A 17,035-nucleotide genomic window follows, 5' to 3' on the forward strand; every position below is an offset into this window, starting at 1 on the left:
CAGACCTTAAACTAGCGGGCACTGTATTGACTGTATCACATTCACTGAAGAGGAAATCTATTCACCAAAATGTCGCTATTTGTCTTTTATACACACACACACACACACACAACACACACACACACACACACACACACACACACACACACACCACCACACACCATATGTTTCTGCTCAGATGTCTGTGGGTGGAAGTCTGTGCTGCGTTGTACTGTACAAATGATAGAATACCTTTATTTATTTTTTTAAATCGGAGCAGTCCCAACTGACATTTTTTCTTACTTGGCCTATTGACATCTTCTGTTTTTGTTACTATATTTCATTGAGAAGCTTGTCTATATTCAACAAACGGAATTTATTTTTCTACTGGAGAGCCAATCCACTGCTCCTGGAACTGATGCAATTTCTGGTGAAGGAGGAAAGCACTGCAGAAGAATGGTGCAGTCCCGAATTACCTTCTTGCAGTAGTTATTCTTGTATAAATTGGCTTGTTTTGTTTGTGTAAACAACTGTCTATTCAATGACTAGGTAAAAAAAGGCATTAAAAGTTAGGACACATAGTAGTATTGTTCAGACATACTGTGTGCCATACTGTGTTTACTGATTTATTTCCATTTTCTCCCGTTGTGCTTTTCTCTTTAGTTGCTTTTTAGAACATATTCTTTTATGTTTCATTCTTTATCTGCACTTTGGTCTGAGTCTCACCAATCTCATTGCGGGGGGGAAGGTTCTGGTCCTCCTGACTGGGGTACCTTTCCTTACGGTCCAGTAACAGGAAGTAGATCATCTTTTCTTGGTTGTCACTGCAAAGGGGACACAACAAAAAGTCTACTGAGACATCTGCAAAAGAAATACAATGGTTTTAAACAAACCTGGGTCATTCCAACATTGTCAACATTGGTTGTTTTAAAGTGCTCTATAAATAAAGTTTGACTGATTGATTGACTGATTCCAAACACAAACATAGACAGATTACTGAAGCATCCGTATACATACAGTACGTGCACAAGCATATGTCTCCAAGAGCTGCAAGAGATTTAACTGCAATAACCCTCACTATGATTAATGTCATTTAATCGTTTGGGGTTCGTTGTGAAACAGCTACTAAATGCTTCCGCCATAAAAAGAAAAGTTTGGTTTTACAGCTCATTAAGCTGTCATAGAATAGTCAGCTTATATTTTTTGGGATATATCTTCATACACATTTTATGAAAGTATCAAAACATTGTGAGATCGTTCTTTTCTTCCTCTGTAAATCAGGAAGCCTAATATCTTTAGCCTCTAAGCCAAATCTAGAGACCGGCCCTCTGTAATAAAGACAGATTGGAAAGCAGTAGGAGGCAAAGAGACAAGGACCTGCAACTTCAGCTAAAATGAACCAGGGGAAGGGAGATGGAGACTGCAGATTTTCCTCCAGTCCAGCACTATTATGGGATGCTCCCAGGAGAAAGGAAGCAAACGGAAGAGATGGGGAAAGGGGGGGGGGAACGATAGAGTAATGCTCGTTTAGTATTAAATTAAAGAAGCCGGGCAAATGTAAAATAGAGGAAGAGTAGACAGAGAAGCAAATGCATGCCCATATTAATAAATAAATAAAAACATGTATAAAACACTACAGGGCAAGTATTTCCAGCATAAATACAGTGGTGCTCATGAGTTTACATGCCCATGCTTAAGTTGACTAAAAAGAGGAATAAAAAAAATCATCTTTTGTAAATAGATTTTTTTTGTATAAAGAGGGCTTTTAAGGACACCAATTTTCTTTGTGAATGAATAATGTATTGTAAATAAATAAATGTTCTTCCTTAAAATGCAGCGGGCAATAGTATGTATGTTAGATACTATGTTAAATTCCTATAGAGGCAGGCAGGTTTTTATTATAAAAGGCCTGTTATTTCATGGATCAGGATACTATGCATCCTGATAAAGTTCCCTTGGCCTTGGATATAGCCCCCCCCCCCATCATCACATACCCTTCACCATACATAGAGACAGGCATGGGATACTTTCCATAAAATCATCTCTCAATGCAAATCATAACTATTAGGCTAACTGAAATAAAATCATGCCATTCTCTAGGTATGGTGAAGGGTATGTGATGATGGGGGGTTATTTTACTTACTTTATAAGGATGCATAGTATCTTGGATCCATGAAATAACTGGCCTTTAAAAATAAAAATCTGCCTGCCTCTATGGGAATGTAACAAAAAGGGGTACGTATACTTATGCCCCCGGCATTTTAAGGAAGATCATTTATTTACTTATTTATTATTCATTCACAAAGAAAATTGGTGTTCTTAAAAGGTTGGCTTTTTCCTTTTTTTTTAAAATTAAGGCATTAAGATCTATTTACAAAAGATTTTTTTAACTTAAGCATGGGCATGTAAACTTATGAGCACCACTGTACATATTTTTAGGAGCAAAAAGACTAACAGGTGCAACGGAGAGACAAAACCCATTTAGTAGCAGGACACAAACAATATGACCCAGTGGTTTGTTCCTGGTGCAAGCCAGGATCAGTTTTGGAGGAATGTATCCAGAGGCAAGCGGTGTAAGTGCCGTGTGATAACAGTTAAGTGATCTATTGCCTCTGACATCTAAAGTGACAGCCTCACAGGATTTCATAAGAGCTGGGGGAAAAACAAGGCCTTGCATGGACACCATACACACTCAGGTTTTTATTGCACTACGACAAGAAAACCCCATTCTCTTCTTCATCTTCAGCTGCTTTATTTTGTTCATTTCACCTTTCCCCGGATCTATCTTTCTCTCCTAACCAGGCCTGTATGATTAATCATTATAAAAATCACGATTTCACTTCACCCCTGTTCGCGATTTAATTTTTAAATAACTTTGATGACTTTTATTCAGATTTAATTTTACGAGCCGACTGCATCACAAACGCTACTACTTTCTTCCGTGAGTTTTAAACGCAGACTGTATAAAATAGGTTTTAAAGCGCTGCAATGCTCTCCCTTCTCTTCATTGAAGTCTCTATGTTTACAGGCTTGGGGTGATGCTCAATGTGCCATAGGTGCCGAAAACAATCTATGTTTGGTAATGTCAATTTGTTTGGTTTTGTCATGGTTCATGTGTGCTATAAACATCACACTTCATGAGAAAAAAAACTGTAGCAGAATCATGATATCATTTCTAAGCAAAAAAAAAAAATTGTGATTTGTATTTTTCTCCAAATCGTGCAGGCCTACTCCTAACTCACAGCTTTTCATTCACCAAACCACACCTATATTCTGGTCCTCTCTGTCCAACCTCTTTCCCATTCCTTATTCATTCACTCACTCATCTGAGAGCAGGTCTTTCAGTAGTTTGTTTTTGTCTCTGAAGCAGCCCAGGGAGTGCATGCTGTCCAGTACGTCTGGGTCGATGTCGTCTGCAGAGGGCAGGCTGCGGATGGTCACCTTCCTGGGCACTGGCTGCTCTGGCTCTGGTTCGTTCTTCCCCCCTCTGGGAATGCAAAAAAAGGGCAAGACAAGTAAGGACACTGCCAGCCATTTTGGACCCTACCACAAGTTTGAATATATTGACAAAAACGTTTTCAAATAGTAAAGTGTTTCAGTGTTAGTTTGCCTCTTGGATGGAACATTACCTCATCATGACCCTGATTCACACGATTAAAACTTTCATAGTCACGTATTTCCCCGAGGTTTAGTCATTCTACATGTAAGCTTCGGAGGGTGAATGCTCACTAAGATGCAGACAAAAAACTGAGTCACGCTGGTGAATTTTGCAATCTCCCTCTCTCCTCCTGGCTATCTGTTCAAGTTTAGTTTCTTCCTCCTCCAATCCCCTCCTACTTTCCAGACACTCTCCTAGTTATGTCACTTTTCTATGTCTGTCTTTTCTCTTTAAGCATCCAGGGAGTACACAAGCAGGACTTTTATTCTTTGGGATGAAAAAATTAAAGGCCAATCTGCACTGACACCATTTTTCTGGAACATTCTAGATGTCTGTTTCAAAGAACAGATTCATCTTCAATCCGTAAAAATTTGCAAATGCACATACGCCGATACACAGTTTCACAGGTCTAGCTAATCTACTTTTTCCCCTCTGAGCTGGGAAGTGTAAACTGCTTTTAAAATCCCCTCCACCTATGATGTGGATCCAAAGTCCCACATAACCCTTGCTTTACTATTTGCATATAGAATTTGGTGGTGGGGGTAAATAAAAAATAAAAAAATATTGTTTTGCCCACTTAAAACTACACTCAATTGCCAGTTTATTAGGTCCACCATGCTGAAAACTAATACAGTCTACTACAACACCTTAATGAAGGATATAAGGTGCCAGAAATGTGTAGATCACTTAGTAAAAAAAACAAAGAATAAACGGCACCACAAACTGAAGGCTCCGAAATGATCATAAAGTTGAATTGACAACTCTTAACACAAAACGCTGTCATAAAGGCTGGTTTATAGGGCTGTGAGTGTTTGTCCACTGGCCATCATTAGTGCTTCTGGTGAAGAGAGTTTGGCCTGGAGCTGTCTTTTCAGCACCACAGCTCCGCTCAGCTGCTCGGCTCAGATTGTTAGGAAGCTCACCAACTCATAAAACTAGGGGTGACCCTGAATATTCTGCCAGTCTCACAGTCGAATCTTCGCAGCGCTGTAAAGTCCCGTTCAGACCGAGCCAGTTCTGACAGCTGCAACCTTTCCCTCCATTGTTCTAAATCAGTTTCATCTCGTCACAAATCTTTGAAGCTTTTAATAACTTGTTTTAAAGTGGATAAATTAATCCAACCGCCCCCATGACAGATTTACAGTAAGTTTCACTTTCCATGATCTGTGACCATTGGTCGACTCCACCCCCCCCCCACCGACATGATTCAACGATCAGTCGACGATAGGCAAGACAATTCTGATTCAATTATGAAAATTCTTAGTTGGGGAATCCCCTAAATAAAACTAATCAACAATAGGAGTAGATGGCCTTATATGAATTTATAAATGAAGTAGTTTGTTTGATTTAGAAAGATATTTAAAGACTTTTTATTATGTATCCACCACTGATGAGCTGCTTATGGGAAAAAACCACAGACACATTTGGAAGACAAAATCCCCCATCTCATTTATTAATTCATACATTTATCAGTCAGTCAGTTACTTGGACAGCGAACCTGCCATGCAGAGACAGACAGCCAGGCAACTTCCTCACTGACAAAAAAAACTCACAGTACATTAGTCCTCTCTCCCAGCTCTTCCCTTGTCTCTTCTTGTTTTTATCAGTCTCGCTGTCTGTTTGCATGATCTTTCAGAACACGACAGAAACCATAACTCAACCCCTTCCAGGACTCACAACCTCCTGCCATGATTCATCTGTGCTCTAACAGTTTAAGAATCTTTGATGTCCTTTTAAAAAATGTTTTTAAGGTACAACTTCTAAACGGAGATAATCTGATTATTAGAGGGCGGATATCAGCCTTTAGAAACTTAAAATAAATGTACCGGTATATTTTCCAAAAACAAAACACTGATTCATGCTTTTTCCATATTAAAAAAGAGACATAAATAAAATGACATGTACCATAAATGGTCTCAAGATGGTCTTGAAAAGGTGGGTACACACTGTTGTGAAAATTAAACAAAGTGTACACTGATTTTCTGTGGGTTCATCCTCCACCATATCCCTGCTTGTTCCCTCTCCTTTGCTCCCTGTTCAGCTGACCATATGCTGCACATCCTTTTTGATGCACTACCAATTTACCCCCACATCGCCGAGAGTGGAGTCATGCCCTGCTCAAATGTGCTCTTGTGTACAGGGCTGAAATTCAAAGCCATTTATCATGCCCCCCCCCCCCCCCTCCCCCCAGGTCTACAACCCCCGCAGAACAGGCTGGGACAGGAGATGCAAGGAGAAGTGTAAAGGGTGTAAAACGAAAGGAAAGACAGAGTACTTACATGTACCATGTGTGCTTCTGGATCTGTTCTAACTGTAAAAGACAGAAGAAACAGCAGGTCAGTACATAAGCAATGTGATGCATTTAATTTCAATGTATCATCTTTTTTTGTACAAATAAAATATCAAAGGCAACACAACCATTAAATGTAAATACAAAGAACATTTCATCTTTTGCCTGTGTATAGAAACGTTTGGTGCAGAATGGCTTCAGTAACCCCTGAGGTAACCCCTGAGTTTACCGGCTTAATGGAAAACACAATAGGACAATACGACCAGATTGAATGCTGAAAGTAAATAAGAAGGCCTTCAAATTTTAATATCGCCAATGGGAAAAACTTATTGAGGAAAAGAGTGAGGCAGAGAGAGGTGATACCACTGAGCTATAAACAAAGACTATTATCTCCCTCACACACACTGCTGACCCTGCCAAGCCCTTAGGTCTAAAGGGAATCACCTCATTCTCTTCCCATCTCCCTGACACACACACACACACACACACAAATAGTACTCTTGTCATCCCACAGTATTTCGCCAACATAGGACAAGCAGAATAAGACAAAAACATGAAGCAAAAGGGCAACAAAGGAATATGTCTGTCAGAATGTCTCCGTAGTGTGCCCACAGAGGAAAACAGGATCGATGTTGCTGTCAGGACCTTTTCATTTGCACATGCTGTTGTTGTGGAACCACAGGAGATACACGTAGCAGTTTTAATTATTGTCACTTATTCAGAGGCATAGTTCTTGGGTATGTGTCTCCATCAATGTGTCGATGTTCCTACCATCCCAGAGGATTTACCTCTGTGTTTCAGAACTGATAAATGCCTTCAAGTGATATTAGTGCCATTACAGAGCAGGCCAGGCTGACTATTAGAATCTTGTCGGTTTCCACAGAGGTCATGGTATTGACAGAGGCACCCTGCCTGTCAGATACAGGCCAGTGGGTGACCTACTCTCCACTTTTATTGAAGGCCTGGAGGCAAGAGACTGATATCACACACAGGGTTGAAAGTGATGTGGTTTGAAATGCGGTATCATATCAATCAGTCTCTAAATGTGACAGTACCAATTCCAACTGCTTTCACTCAGAAGGTAGTGCTGGTTTGGCTAGGCGTGAGCATTTGTGCATTCAGGTATGCTGCATAAACATTCTTTTTCATGCAACTTGTATTATGTATGCAGGTCTGCATGTTTATGCATGTCTCAATTATATGGCTGTTAATTAGGGCAGGAAGGGACATAGGGGTTGGCAATGGGGAACTATTCTGCCCTACAAAGCCAAAACACTGTAACTACATATTTGATAAACATTTGAGTTAAGACCTGAATATGACTTTCTGACATCTGTTTTACCATAAAAAATACATTTATAGAACTAGAACACATGTAAAAACCAAACCACAGTAACTGCAGTCCAGGTACTCAAAAGGAGCTTTTACACAGCTGCAAGGCCAATCACCGCCTACGGTCATTTCAATGAGAGGAAGGCATCAGAGGTGAAGCGGTTTCAATCATGATGGTAGGAGTATGAATGAATGGCACAGATTTCTCTCTGTTGCTCAGAGTTCACCATACTTAACTTATGGTGGTAACAGCCAGGCGGCAGGAACCACTTTATTTTTTTGGGAAACACTCTTGCCGTTAGGCTGTTGTCAGGGCGGTAGCAATGTGAAACCACCTTAAGGCTAGCTGGTAGCATAGCCTTAGCTAAAGTTCATAATTTACCCACTTCTTCCTTCTTCTGCAATTCCAAAATATGTTTTGATGCTCCAACATCTTTGAAATTGAGTCTGTTATACCAAATAATTGAGCATTAACTAATCCTGCTAAAAGGTGAGTACCTTAGCTTAGCAGAGTAGCAGAAAAACGCTGTATCGGCATGGAATTTGTGTTAAATTACAGTGTAATTTCTCTGTGATACACAAAAAAAACCACACTTCCTTTTATTTTCACTCCGAAAACCACAGTACGTCGGCTGTGCTGTCCACATTAATGTATAACTGTTTATGTCTGTGATGCACTGCTCTTTAATATAATAAGCTAGCCAGTCCTCTTCGTTGAGCAGGGATCGCAAGGATGCAAATCTTTGGGTGTCTGTCTGTCTTTCTGTCTGTCTGTCTGTCTGTCTGTGTGTGTTCATTTTGACACTGAAGATGAGATGACTCCGGGGCCTCCAACTACACAGCCAGGAAATGAAGAGAAAGGTTTTTATTGGGCTAAGCCCCTAAAGCCCGGTATGTACCCTCCTACTCAAGACTCTTAGGGGCTTGGCTTTGTGTGTGTACTTGTGTGCATCTACTGGTAAAATGTAATTACCAGGAGATGACAATAGCCATATTGAAACACAGCAGGCAATTTTGTACTGATTACCCTATTGATTTGATTCAACAAACTGAAGTCAACATCATTATGACAAATAATCCCTAGCAAAAGAATGACATGTTCTCTTATGATGTCCTTCCCACCCTTGGGTGTACCTGTCGCGTCTCTGACTAAGCGGTGACCACTAAACTCCAAGAATGCTTAGCCTAACAGGGCTATTTGACATCCTGCATGGTTATAACACATCCCCAGAGTTCTGTTAGGATCCCTTGTGCACAGGAGGGGGGTCGGAGAGTTAGCATATTCTCTCACAGCAGCTCGGTCGGTGTGTTACCCTTTTGTCGAGGACAGCGCTGGAGGCTGCTGGACATATCTAGGGGATCTCAGGGTGACCTGTCCTCATCAGGCAGAGGGAACAGAAAAATAAAGTATATACAGAATACTAAAGAGGTGGGGGCCTTCAAGTTCATGTTTCAACAGTGCTGCTTATCTGAAGGGCTGTCAACAATCCTGGAAATATGCATCTCTTTCTTTGTTGCTGTCTAGAGTTTTGTGTTTTTTTCTTTCTTTTACATTTCTGTTATGTAAAATCATTCTGACAGTGTGAAAGATAAGGCATGGGGAAATGGAGCATCATCATCCACTTAAGGGTGGTGTCACCACATTTGCTTACAGGCAGGTGCATGAAAACAGTTTTGTTAACTGCATTGATTCACAAAGACACATGGAGAGCATAGAGAGGTTATGTGTGCATATGGTAAGTGTGTGGACATGTTTTTTTTCTTTATTGTATGTGTGTGTGCAGATACAGTAAGTTGTGAGCATGTCTGTATTTCTGTACATCGCCTGAATGTAAAATGCAGGGTAAGAACAAAGGGCAGCAACATCTCTGTGTGAACTTTTTGAGATCTCACTTTCATTATAAACATCTCTCCTTTGTCCACCTCTAGCTCTCCCTCATCCTGACTCTCTGCCCTTCACATCCCTCTGTTCTCGAGCTATGTTCCAGCCACCTCGCCACCAAGGTGATCAGATGCTGTGTAGAAAGGGACTAGCATTGTGATGAGTACACTAAACAGTGCAGAGGTAGAGCACAAAAACAAAAGTGATCTCCTGCATTCACATCCTGCACTTGAGAAAGAACTCAAACAGAATCGGGGATGAGGTGAGGCAAACACTTATGATACACGGGGGGAAAAAGAAAAAACAAAGAAAAAGACGATGGTTGGCTTGGCAGCAAGTTGATATTCGCTACTTCATTTTGAATGTGTATCTCTGCTATCGTGCTTGCTCCTTGGAGCAATACAAGTTTTGCCAGATTGCTGTGAATCTGCAAAATAATGTTTTTCCTCTCTTAACACATATCGGATGTGTCTGCACCCCCTCCCCCACCACCACCACCCCCAACTGCTGTCTAAAATAACATCTAAATGTGTTTTTCTGCTTCTACAACATCATTAGTTGCATTAGTTATTACACTACTAGTTGTGGACTACGGAGATAAAATGTTCAATGCAGATATAATTCAGGTCTTACTGAGTCACTGGGATTGTAGGAATTCTCCATGAGGAGGACTGTGTAGCTTCATGTAGTATTGAAATACATACAGCATAATGCTTAAGAATAACAACATGTACTGCAGAGGTTCATGATACTGAAATTTGACAGTTGACAATCTCAAGGGTTTAATGTTCCTTCTCAAATCATTCATATATAGTTACCTCCCCTTTAATGCTGACGCGCCCTCTTTTCTTTTGGCTTCCTGCAAGACTTTGGACTTCCTTCACCAGACTGCTGCCCCGGAGTTAAAAGCTATTGTCTAAAATATCATTGCATGTTGTAGCATGATGATTTCCCGTAACTAGAACTAAAGGGCCAAGCTCAAAGCATGTTAAACAGCCCAAGTCCAAAAAGAACAAACATAACCAAATGGTTGTATTAGAGCCATTTAAATTGAATGCCCGTTAGTTTTTTGGGGCCCTCCACTTCAATCACCCGGGGAGGGGGTTGACATCTGGAGGGATAAAAATTTTGGGCTTGAAACACCCCAACTTAACCTTCCAGCAATTCCTCAGGTTCATCATCAAAAGGGTAGGGCCCCTGGAGAGAAACAAATAAGGAACAGAGAGTAACGACAGGCACAAGAAATTGAAAGTGGTGATGATGTAGATGTAGGAATAAAAGTAGAGAAGAAACCCTTTTTACTTGTTTTAATGGCAGCAATAGAATAGAAAAAAGCCTTCACTCAATCAAGGGCAAAAAAGAAAAATGAAAAAGAATGTGAATGACTAACTAGGCTTGCGAGAAGAAACAAAACTACCTTTTGAGTCTAAATCCCGCACGACTTAAAGAACAGGCTTGCTTTCTCAACTTCTCCAAATCTCCAATTAGAGCCTTCTCCCCTCAGCCATGATGCAAAATAAATAATAAACAGCGGTAAGCTGAAAACGGGGCTTTTCTAATAATTACCCAGCTTTCTCATTTACCTCGTTCATTTAGCATTCTCTCATCAGAGTCATTTATCAGAGCGAGCTGACACCTCACAGATGTGGCTGTTTGATGAATGACAACCCCACAAGACAAGACAGGAGGGGGGGAGAGAAAGAGGAAAAGGTTGAGAAATATTCAAAGAAAGGCTGAGAAATGAGGAGATGTAGAGGAAAGAAAAAGGGTGGGGGCAGGCTTGTGTAACAGATGATCTGAGCGCAGCCTAACTGCTGGAGAGTATGCGTGTCTTCCCCAATCAGACAAATGGTTATCTCGCAGCCTGATGACAGGACAAAACAGGACTGTTCATCTGTAGTCACAGAGCATCAAGGAATTTTGTTTTTTTGGAGCGAGAGAAGTGCAGTCACAGTGGAGACAACGGTAAACAACATTAGGTTTATGGAACGCAGGAGTACAAGGGTGTCCTTAACACACACACACACACACACACCGACACACAAGACAAGTCAAAGTGAGGGAGAAAGAGGTAAAATACACAGGGCCTGTGGCCAAAAGCCGCCCTGTCAGCATTGGTATTTATTTTGGGCTATCTTCTTTCAGTTTGGCTGTATGAATTATTCATGGAGCAGGAGTGTATAGGCACTACAGTACAGTTGTTGATGAAACAAAGCTTCGGGGCTGCATGGCTGGGGAAACACAGACATAATGTAGCTAGAGAACAGATCTCATTATGGATACAGTGGTTGATACAGGATAATACAAAGATGCCTCCATACTCTGATGTTCTGTTGCACTTGAGGGCTTTTTCTGCAACATCAATTGCAACATCTATTCCAGTAAGACCTTTTTAATGATCAGATTTAAAATGTTAACGGTTAAGCCCTACGTTTTTGTTCGAAACGGCAGGTTCAAGCTCCCACCATCTCATCACTCCATTGAGGTCAACCTCGAGTCAACAGCTTGAGTGCAAAGTTGGGAATGTCCTGTTAGTACAAGGCAGATCCATTACAGCTGGTGGAAAGGCTGTAGATATGGGTTGACTATGAAGAGGAGGCACCACTTTATGGTTAAATTGTGTTCTGCCATATGTATCTGCAGAATTGTAAACAAGTAAACTAGTATGTCAGTCCAGTCAGCATCAGTTAGTAAAGAACAAGCTGCACTCACCACCAACAGAGCAAATAGAATGACCCCACAGCTCCAGACGTCTGCTTTCCTCCCGTCATACTTCTCTCCCTGAGGACAAGAGAGTGTTTGTTAACGGGTTAGGGCAGAGTGTTAAGGTTGGTAAAAATAAGATGAGGGACTGTGAAAAAGAAGCTAAAACACATTCTGAATCAGTTAAAAATGACCTACCCTGATGACCTCTGGACATGCGTAGTGTGGAGATCTGTTGGGAAAACAGAAAAAAAGGGCCAAAGGTGAACAAATTTACACAATTTACACAAAGACAGAAAGAAAAGGTTCCAGGTTATTTGAAAACTTTTCCATTTGAACTGCTGTAAAGTAAGTCAGGGTAATAGAATAATAGAATGGTTATAGAATCATGACACAACAAATATCAAACAGTCTTAGAGTACACCGCTGTATGAAAATGTGAAGAAAATAATTTAGGAAGACAATAAATGTCTCAAGTGAGCATAGATCAAGATGTGCTTTGGGAGTTTAGACATACAGAGGGTGTTTGGATGTCCTCCTGCTCGCTCACTCAAGGGCATCCTCTCACTGCAGATAGTGAACAGACCCACTAATCTTTACTGCACCTGGATGGACTGACAGTAAACTCAATGACTAGATTGACACATCAATATCATATGACGATTTAGGGAGCTACCTCGCAACGTCTGCTCCATAAGCCACTGGCTGTGAGAGGCACTGGAGTGACTTGTTATTTTAAACACTTTTGCAGTACTTTGACATTGCCACATTGCCAAATGATGTCCCTTGATATGTAAAGAAACAGGTGATAAGAAGTGCTTTGCATCAATCTAAAATTTAAATAACGTTTTAGCTACAGGATGTTTCTTTGTTTCTCTGATTTTTGGGCAGGGCTCTGCTCTTTCTCAACATGCCTAAATATGACTGCAAACAGAAAGCAAAGCAGGCACCTGTCTCCCCAAAACCTCGCCTGGTGATCTGTCCTCCGCCTCCTCCTCCCACTCCGTCTAATCTAGCACCAGGATATTTCTAATGAGAGACTATCTGAAGTCTGTAAACATGGCGTCCATTAGCTGTGCTGTTGTTTTGTGTAATCATGAATACCTGTCCTGACGGCACGGCTTCCTCTGGCTGTCAAAATACTGGCCGATAGCAAACACTGCCTCCATGTCAACGGAGAAGCTCAAACACGAGTCTATGCAAATACGGCCCACCTGATTGCAAGTGTCATAGTGCATTATGTAGATGAGCAAGGAATAAAAAAAAAACAAAAAACAAAAAAAAGGTTTGCACTAGTTATGCCTTGTGAGTGCCAATGCACACAAGCCACAGCTGAAACCAGGGTGAACATAAACTAATTATTTGCAGGTCGGTGGCGAACAGGGTGAAGGTAAAGACTGCAATACAAGCATCTGAGCTGAATCCTAATTTGTCATTATTAGAACACTAAATTGGTCAGCTATATCATCATTATATGCTTAGAATATGCTTATCTCATTTCTTCTCTTGCCTATACTGTAATGGCTTACTTTCTATATATACTGTGTGTGTGTGTGTGTGTGTGTGTGTGTGTGTACTTTCATAAATGTCATCTTTTGTAATCTCTTCACTGTTGGACTCTTGAAAACTACCAAGTCATTTATCGAGGATCCATGGAAACCACGACCGTTGTAACCTGTCATCCCTTCATCGTGTCATATACTGTAAATCATGATAGAAAATCCCTTGCTGCTCACACCAGAACTTCAGGTTATAGAGTTGGATACTAAAGATAAATAAGGAGCTTTAAAAAGCCATTTCCCTCTGACCGGAGTAAAAAAATGCAGTCTTTTGAGAAACAGATGTGCGTGGGTTGACATAACATCAGTCTTTTCTTGCTCGTTTACTCCCTCAACCTAACACTTCCAACATCCCATACATTAACAGCATCAACAGACAGAACAGTGTTATTCTGAGGGCAGCAAATAGCAGCACAGTGGGACAAAATTCAGTTGAAAGGGATTTAGCCAACAGCATTACGACAAAAAACGCATTTGATCAAGGACCTCATGTACTCATGCAGATGGCTGAAGTGGGGAAACAAAAATTATAAAAATGTATTAAAAAGTTTTCTTTATCTATTAAACACCGAAGGGCCTATCAGTGTCAGACTATTTGCAGAGTGATGTCTGGACCAAAAAATATTCACAAGTTAAACTATAAAGATTACAATGTCCCTTATAGTACACATAGTACATTGTGCTTTGTAAGGAAGTATCATGAGCTCAAGAGATATGAGTTATGAGATATGGGCCGGAAATATTAAAGAGACACTGCAACATGCAGCTCGTCTTGACAAAAATTCTGCTTTTTCTACCAAATTTGTGCGGCTCCTTGCTGCTCACCAGATAATTTCCTTTATCAATCAAAGCAACAGAACTTAACAAACAGCAAGCACTGATGAACTCACAGCTGGGCTTACAGAGACATAGAGAGACATTATACACGTGTTACCGGATCCATATTTGTATGTCTCTGCTCATCTATACGTGCGTATGCCTGCATGTGTTTATGTATGTGCTCTGAGGCTCCCCTTACTCTACCTGGGGTGTTTCTCATGTTCACTTAGCTCCATTATCCGTGGGATATGGAATATATTTGTGTCAGACTGCTGCATGGTGAGAGGGGGCCAGATAAATGCGTTTAATTAAAAACTGTCATATCTACACTTAGAGATGGGACAGTCAGAAGAGCATGAATAATCAATAACCACACATACAGTGTATGGCACATTCACATGTATAGGCAAGACACACACACCACACACACACACACACACACACACACACACAAATGGAGCAGCATACGTTGATGGAGCTGAGAGTGGATGGCAAACTGATCTACTTTGCTTAGCTGTGTGTGGCAGTCTGTGCCTGCATCTGTAAGACACCTCTGTGTTCCCAACAGCAACAAGTACCTTTAGCACTTTGTAATTATAAGTGGGGGACTAAGCAGATGCACTGCACCTGGATCGCATAACAGCTTTTCAGAGTGGAAGCAGAATGCATCAAAAATAGATACAGTTGGTCTACAGGCTAAAAAGTTGAGTAAGAGCTGTCACATTATGAGGGCTTTCTAGGAAAAGAAAACACTTCAGCGTGGTCATCATGGCTGCAGAATGACTCAATCCTGAACATTTTACTTGCAGATAGCAATGCACGCTGCTCTCACTTTGCCTGATCTCCCCCGATGAGTCATGAGAGCTTAGGCACTGCAGGAAAATTATGCAACAGTTTCAACTGCATGCTTGTGTGTGCATATACAAGCTTAAATATGTGTGTGTGTGTTTTGAAGAGGGAATCAGAGACGGACAGAGAGACAACCAAACAAGCAACGGGACAAAGGGTCCATGAGGTCAGGGATGAACTCGCCAACGCTGTGTGCGCATGTGTGTTTGCCGAATTGCGTGTATGCAAGTGTGTGTGATTTCAGTTGCGGCTGATTTGGAGGTATAATCTGAACCCAATCAGGTCTGAGCTGGGGACAGATGTCACAAGGCATCTCTATCGCCCTCCCAGCCCTACATGCAGAGTCAAGTGTAACCAGAGAGCAATGATTCTCCCCAAGACGAAAAAGACGCCTTGGTTTACATCTACTGGCCTATCTATCCATTCCACCACAGCATTTCTAGACTGATTTAGCTGTCTGACACTCGTTCTCACTGAACAGATATTTTTCTAAATCTACAGATGAAAATTATCTATGTGTGAACTCTCGCCGTTATGTTATGCTCCAAATCAATTTTCTTTTTCTTGTGTGCCCAGTAAAGCATACTCTTAATAGGAAGTCATATAAATCACAAATTCTTCTATGTTCTATATGTGTTTTTACTTGTGTACTATGCATACAAATATTGATCAATGCCACAAGTTTTATAATCAGACTTCATTAAAAGGGGAAAATAAAACAAAGAATTGTCTGTGTCTCATTTCCAGTGTGGAATAAAGGTAAGAGTAACATGAAAGTCTTTGGAGAAAAACTTTGTGTGCAGCAGTGAAATCTTCCAGTTAATTCACTGAACCTTCATCAACATCCATTGTCTAATTTATTTAAGAGGCAACTCAACTTGCATTTAACTCTGTACACTGTTCAGGGTTAAATAAAAAACACTCCCACAATATGGATGACCATACTCGAAAGACTTTGAAAGTGACTTCCTGCAAGCAAATTCATTGCAGTCGTCGTGGGATTGATGGACCTGCCGTGGTCGGGACTGCCAGACCATAAAGCCCAGCATCAGATATGAGGAGACGGAGAGCAGCAGTAATGTGTGGCCGTGGCCCTGGCCCTGCTCACAGCCAGATATCACTCTCTGTGAGGCTGTGAGAGCACGGCACCTTGCAGAGGGCTTGATAGCTCTACTCATCATTCTCTATTCCTTCACCACCCTCATCTTCGTCTCTCTCTGTTGCATACAGGCTACTTCACGTGTCCTCCAACTATGACCTTTTTTTTTTATCTTCAGGACATTCTAGATATCATCTATATTTCAATTGCAGAGGAAGTGAGTTTAGATTAGAAACCATGCATCACAATGATTTTGGATCATTTACCCGCAGCTGGTTTCCAGCAGACTGTCTCCAACCTGAAGGGAGGCCATGCCGAAATCTGCTATCCTGATGTTGTTCTTTTCATCTAGCAACAGGTTCTCAGGCTTCAGATCCCTGTGGCTGAAAGATAGTGAGACAAAGACATAAAACAGTTAATGAAACATGAAAGAGCTCATCATAGCTTGTATAAACTTGTGAAACCGAGGAGAAATGGAAGGAGCGCGCGGCAAGTTTTATCAAACACCTTTGGATCAAGCTTGGATACACATCTGTGCATGCAACTGTGAACAACACAGCATCTTAACATGTTACCGGGTGCCCTCCTCGTCTCTGCAACGCGTCTCACTTTGATCCGTCCATGCTGAGACTAGGGGGCTACCACCTCAGCGCTGAGCTGGTACGAGCTGTGACAGCCCCCTGCTGTGTCCTTCTCTCCTTCCCTCCCTCTTCGCCCCTTATCCACATCCTCTCATCTCCCAGACAGCCACCAGCAAACTGGCTGGGCAAAGGGCGTCAAGGGGAGCAGGCTGAGGTGGTGTTCATTAGCTGCCATTCATAACTGCTGAGCACAGCGAGGGGGATAATATCCGACGGACATTGTC

General features: G+C 41.4%; 2 protein-coding genes across 7 annotated transcripts in view; both read right to left on the bottom strand.

Annotated features, from left to right (window-relative positions):
* LOC116694020 (serine/threonine-protein kinase BRSK2) overlaps positions 1-10,299 on the bottom strand; it is a 30,394-nt gene extending 20,095 nt beyond the window's left edge. For all 6 annotated transcript variants that reach the window (XM_032523438.1, XM_032523436.1, XM_032523433.1 and 3 more), the window contains exons 1-4: positions 10,201-10,299; positions 5,917-5,948; positions 3,302-3,466; positions 706-803 (exon numbers count right to left, since the gene is read on the bottom strand). In XM_032523438.1, coding sequence (XP_032379329.1) covers positions 706-803; positions 3,302-3,363 — 160 coding nt within the window. In that variant the 5' untranslated portion in view covers positions 3,364-3,466; positions 5,917-5,948; positions 10,201-10,299. The remainder of the gene's footprint in view (positions 1-705; positions 804-3,301; positions 3,467-5,916; positions 5,949-10,200) is intronic.
* LOC116694022 (serine/threonine-protein kinase BRSK2-like) overlaps positions 10,247-17,035 on the bottom strand; it is a 143,684-nt gene continuing 136,895 nt past the window's right edge. The window contains exons 5-8 of the mRNA XM_032523439.1: positions 16,437-16,553; positions 12,043-12,076; positions 11,854-11,922; positions 10,247-10,338 (exon numbers count right to left, since the gene is read on the bottom strand). Coding sequence (XP_032379330.1) covers positions 10,291-10,338; positions 11,854-11,922; positions 12,043-12,076; positions 16,437-16,553 — 268 coding nt within the window. The 3' untranslated portion in view covers positions 10,247-10,290. The remainder of the gene's footprint in view (positions 10,339-11,853; positions 11,923-12,042; positions 12,077-16,436; positions 16,554-17,035) is intronic.

The sequence above is a fragment of the Etheostoma spectabile genome, chromosome 8 (genome assembly GCF_008692095.1).
Source record: "Etheostoma spectabile isolate EspeVRDwgs_2016 chromosome 8, UIUC_Espe_1.0, whole genome shotgun sequence".
Classification (NCBI taxonomy): Eukaryota; Metazoa; Chordata; class Actinopteri; order Perciformes; family Percidae; genus Etheostoma; species Etheostoma spectabile.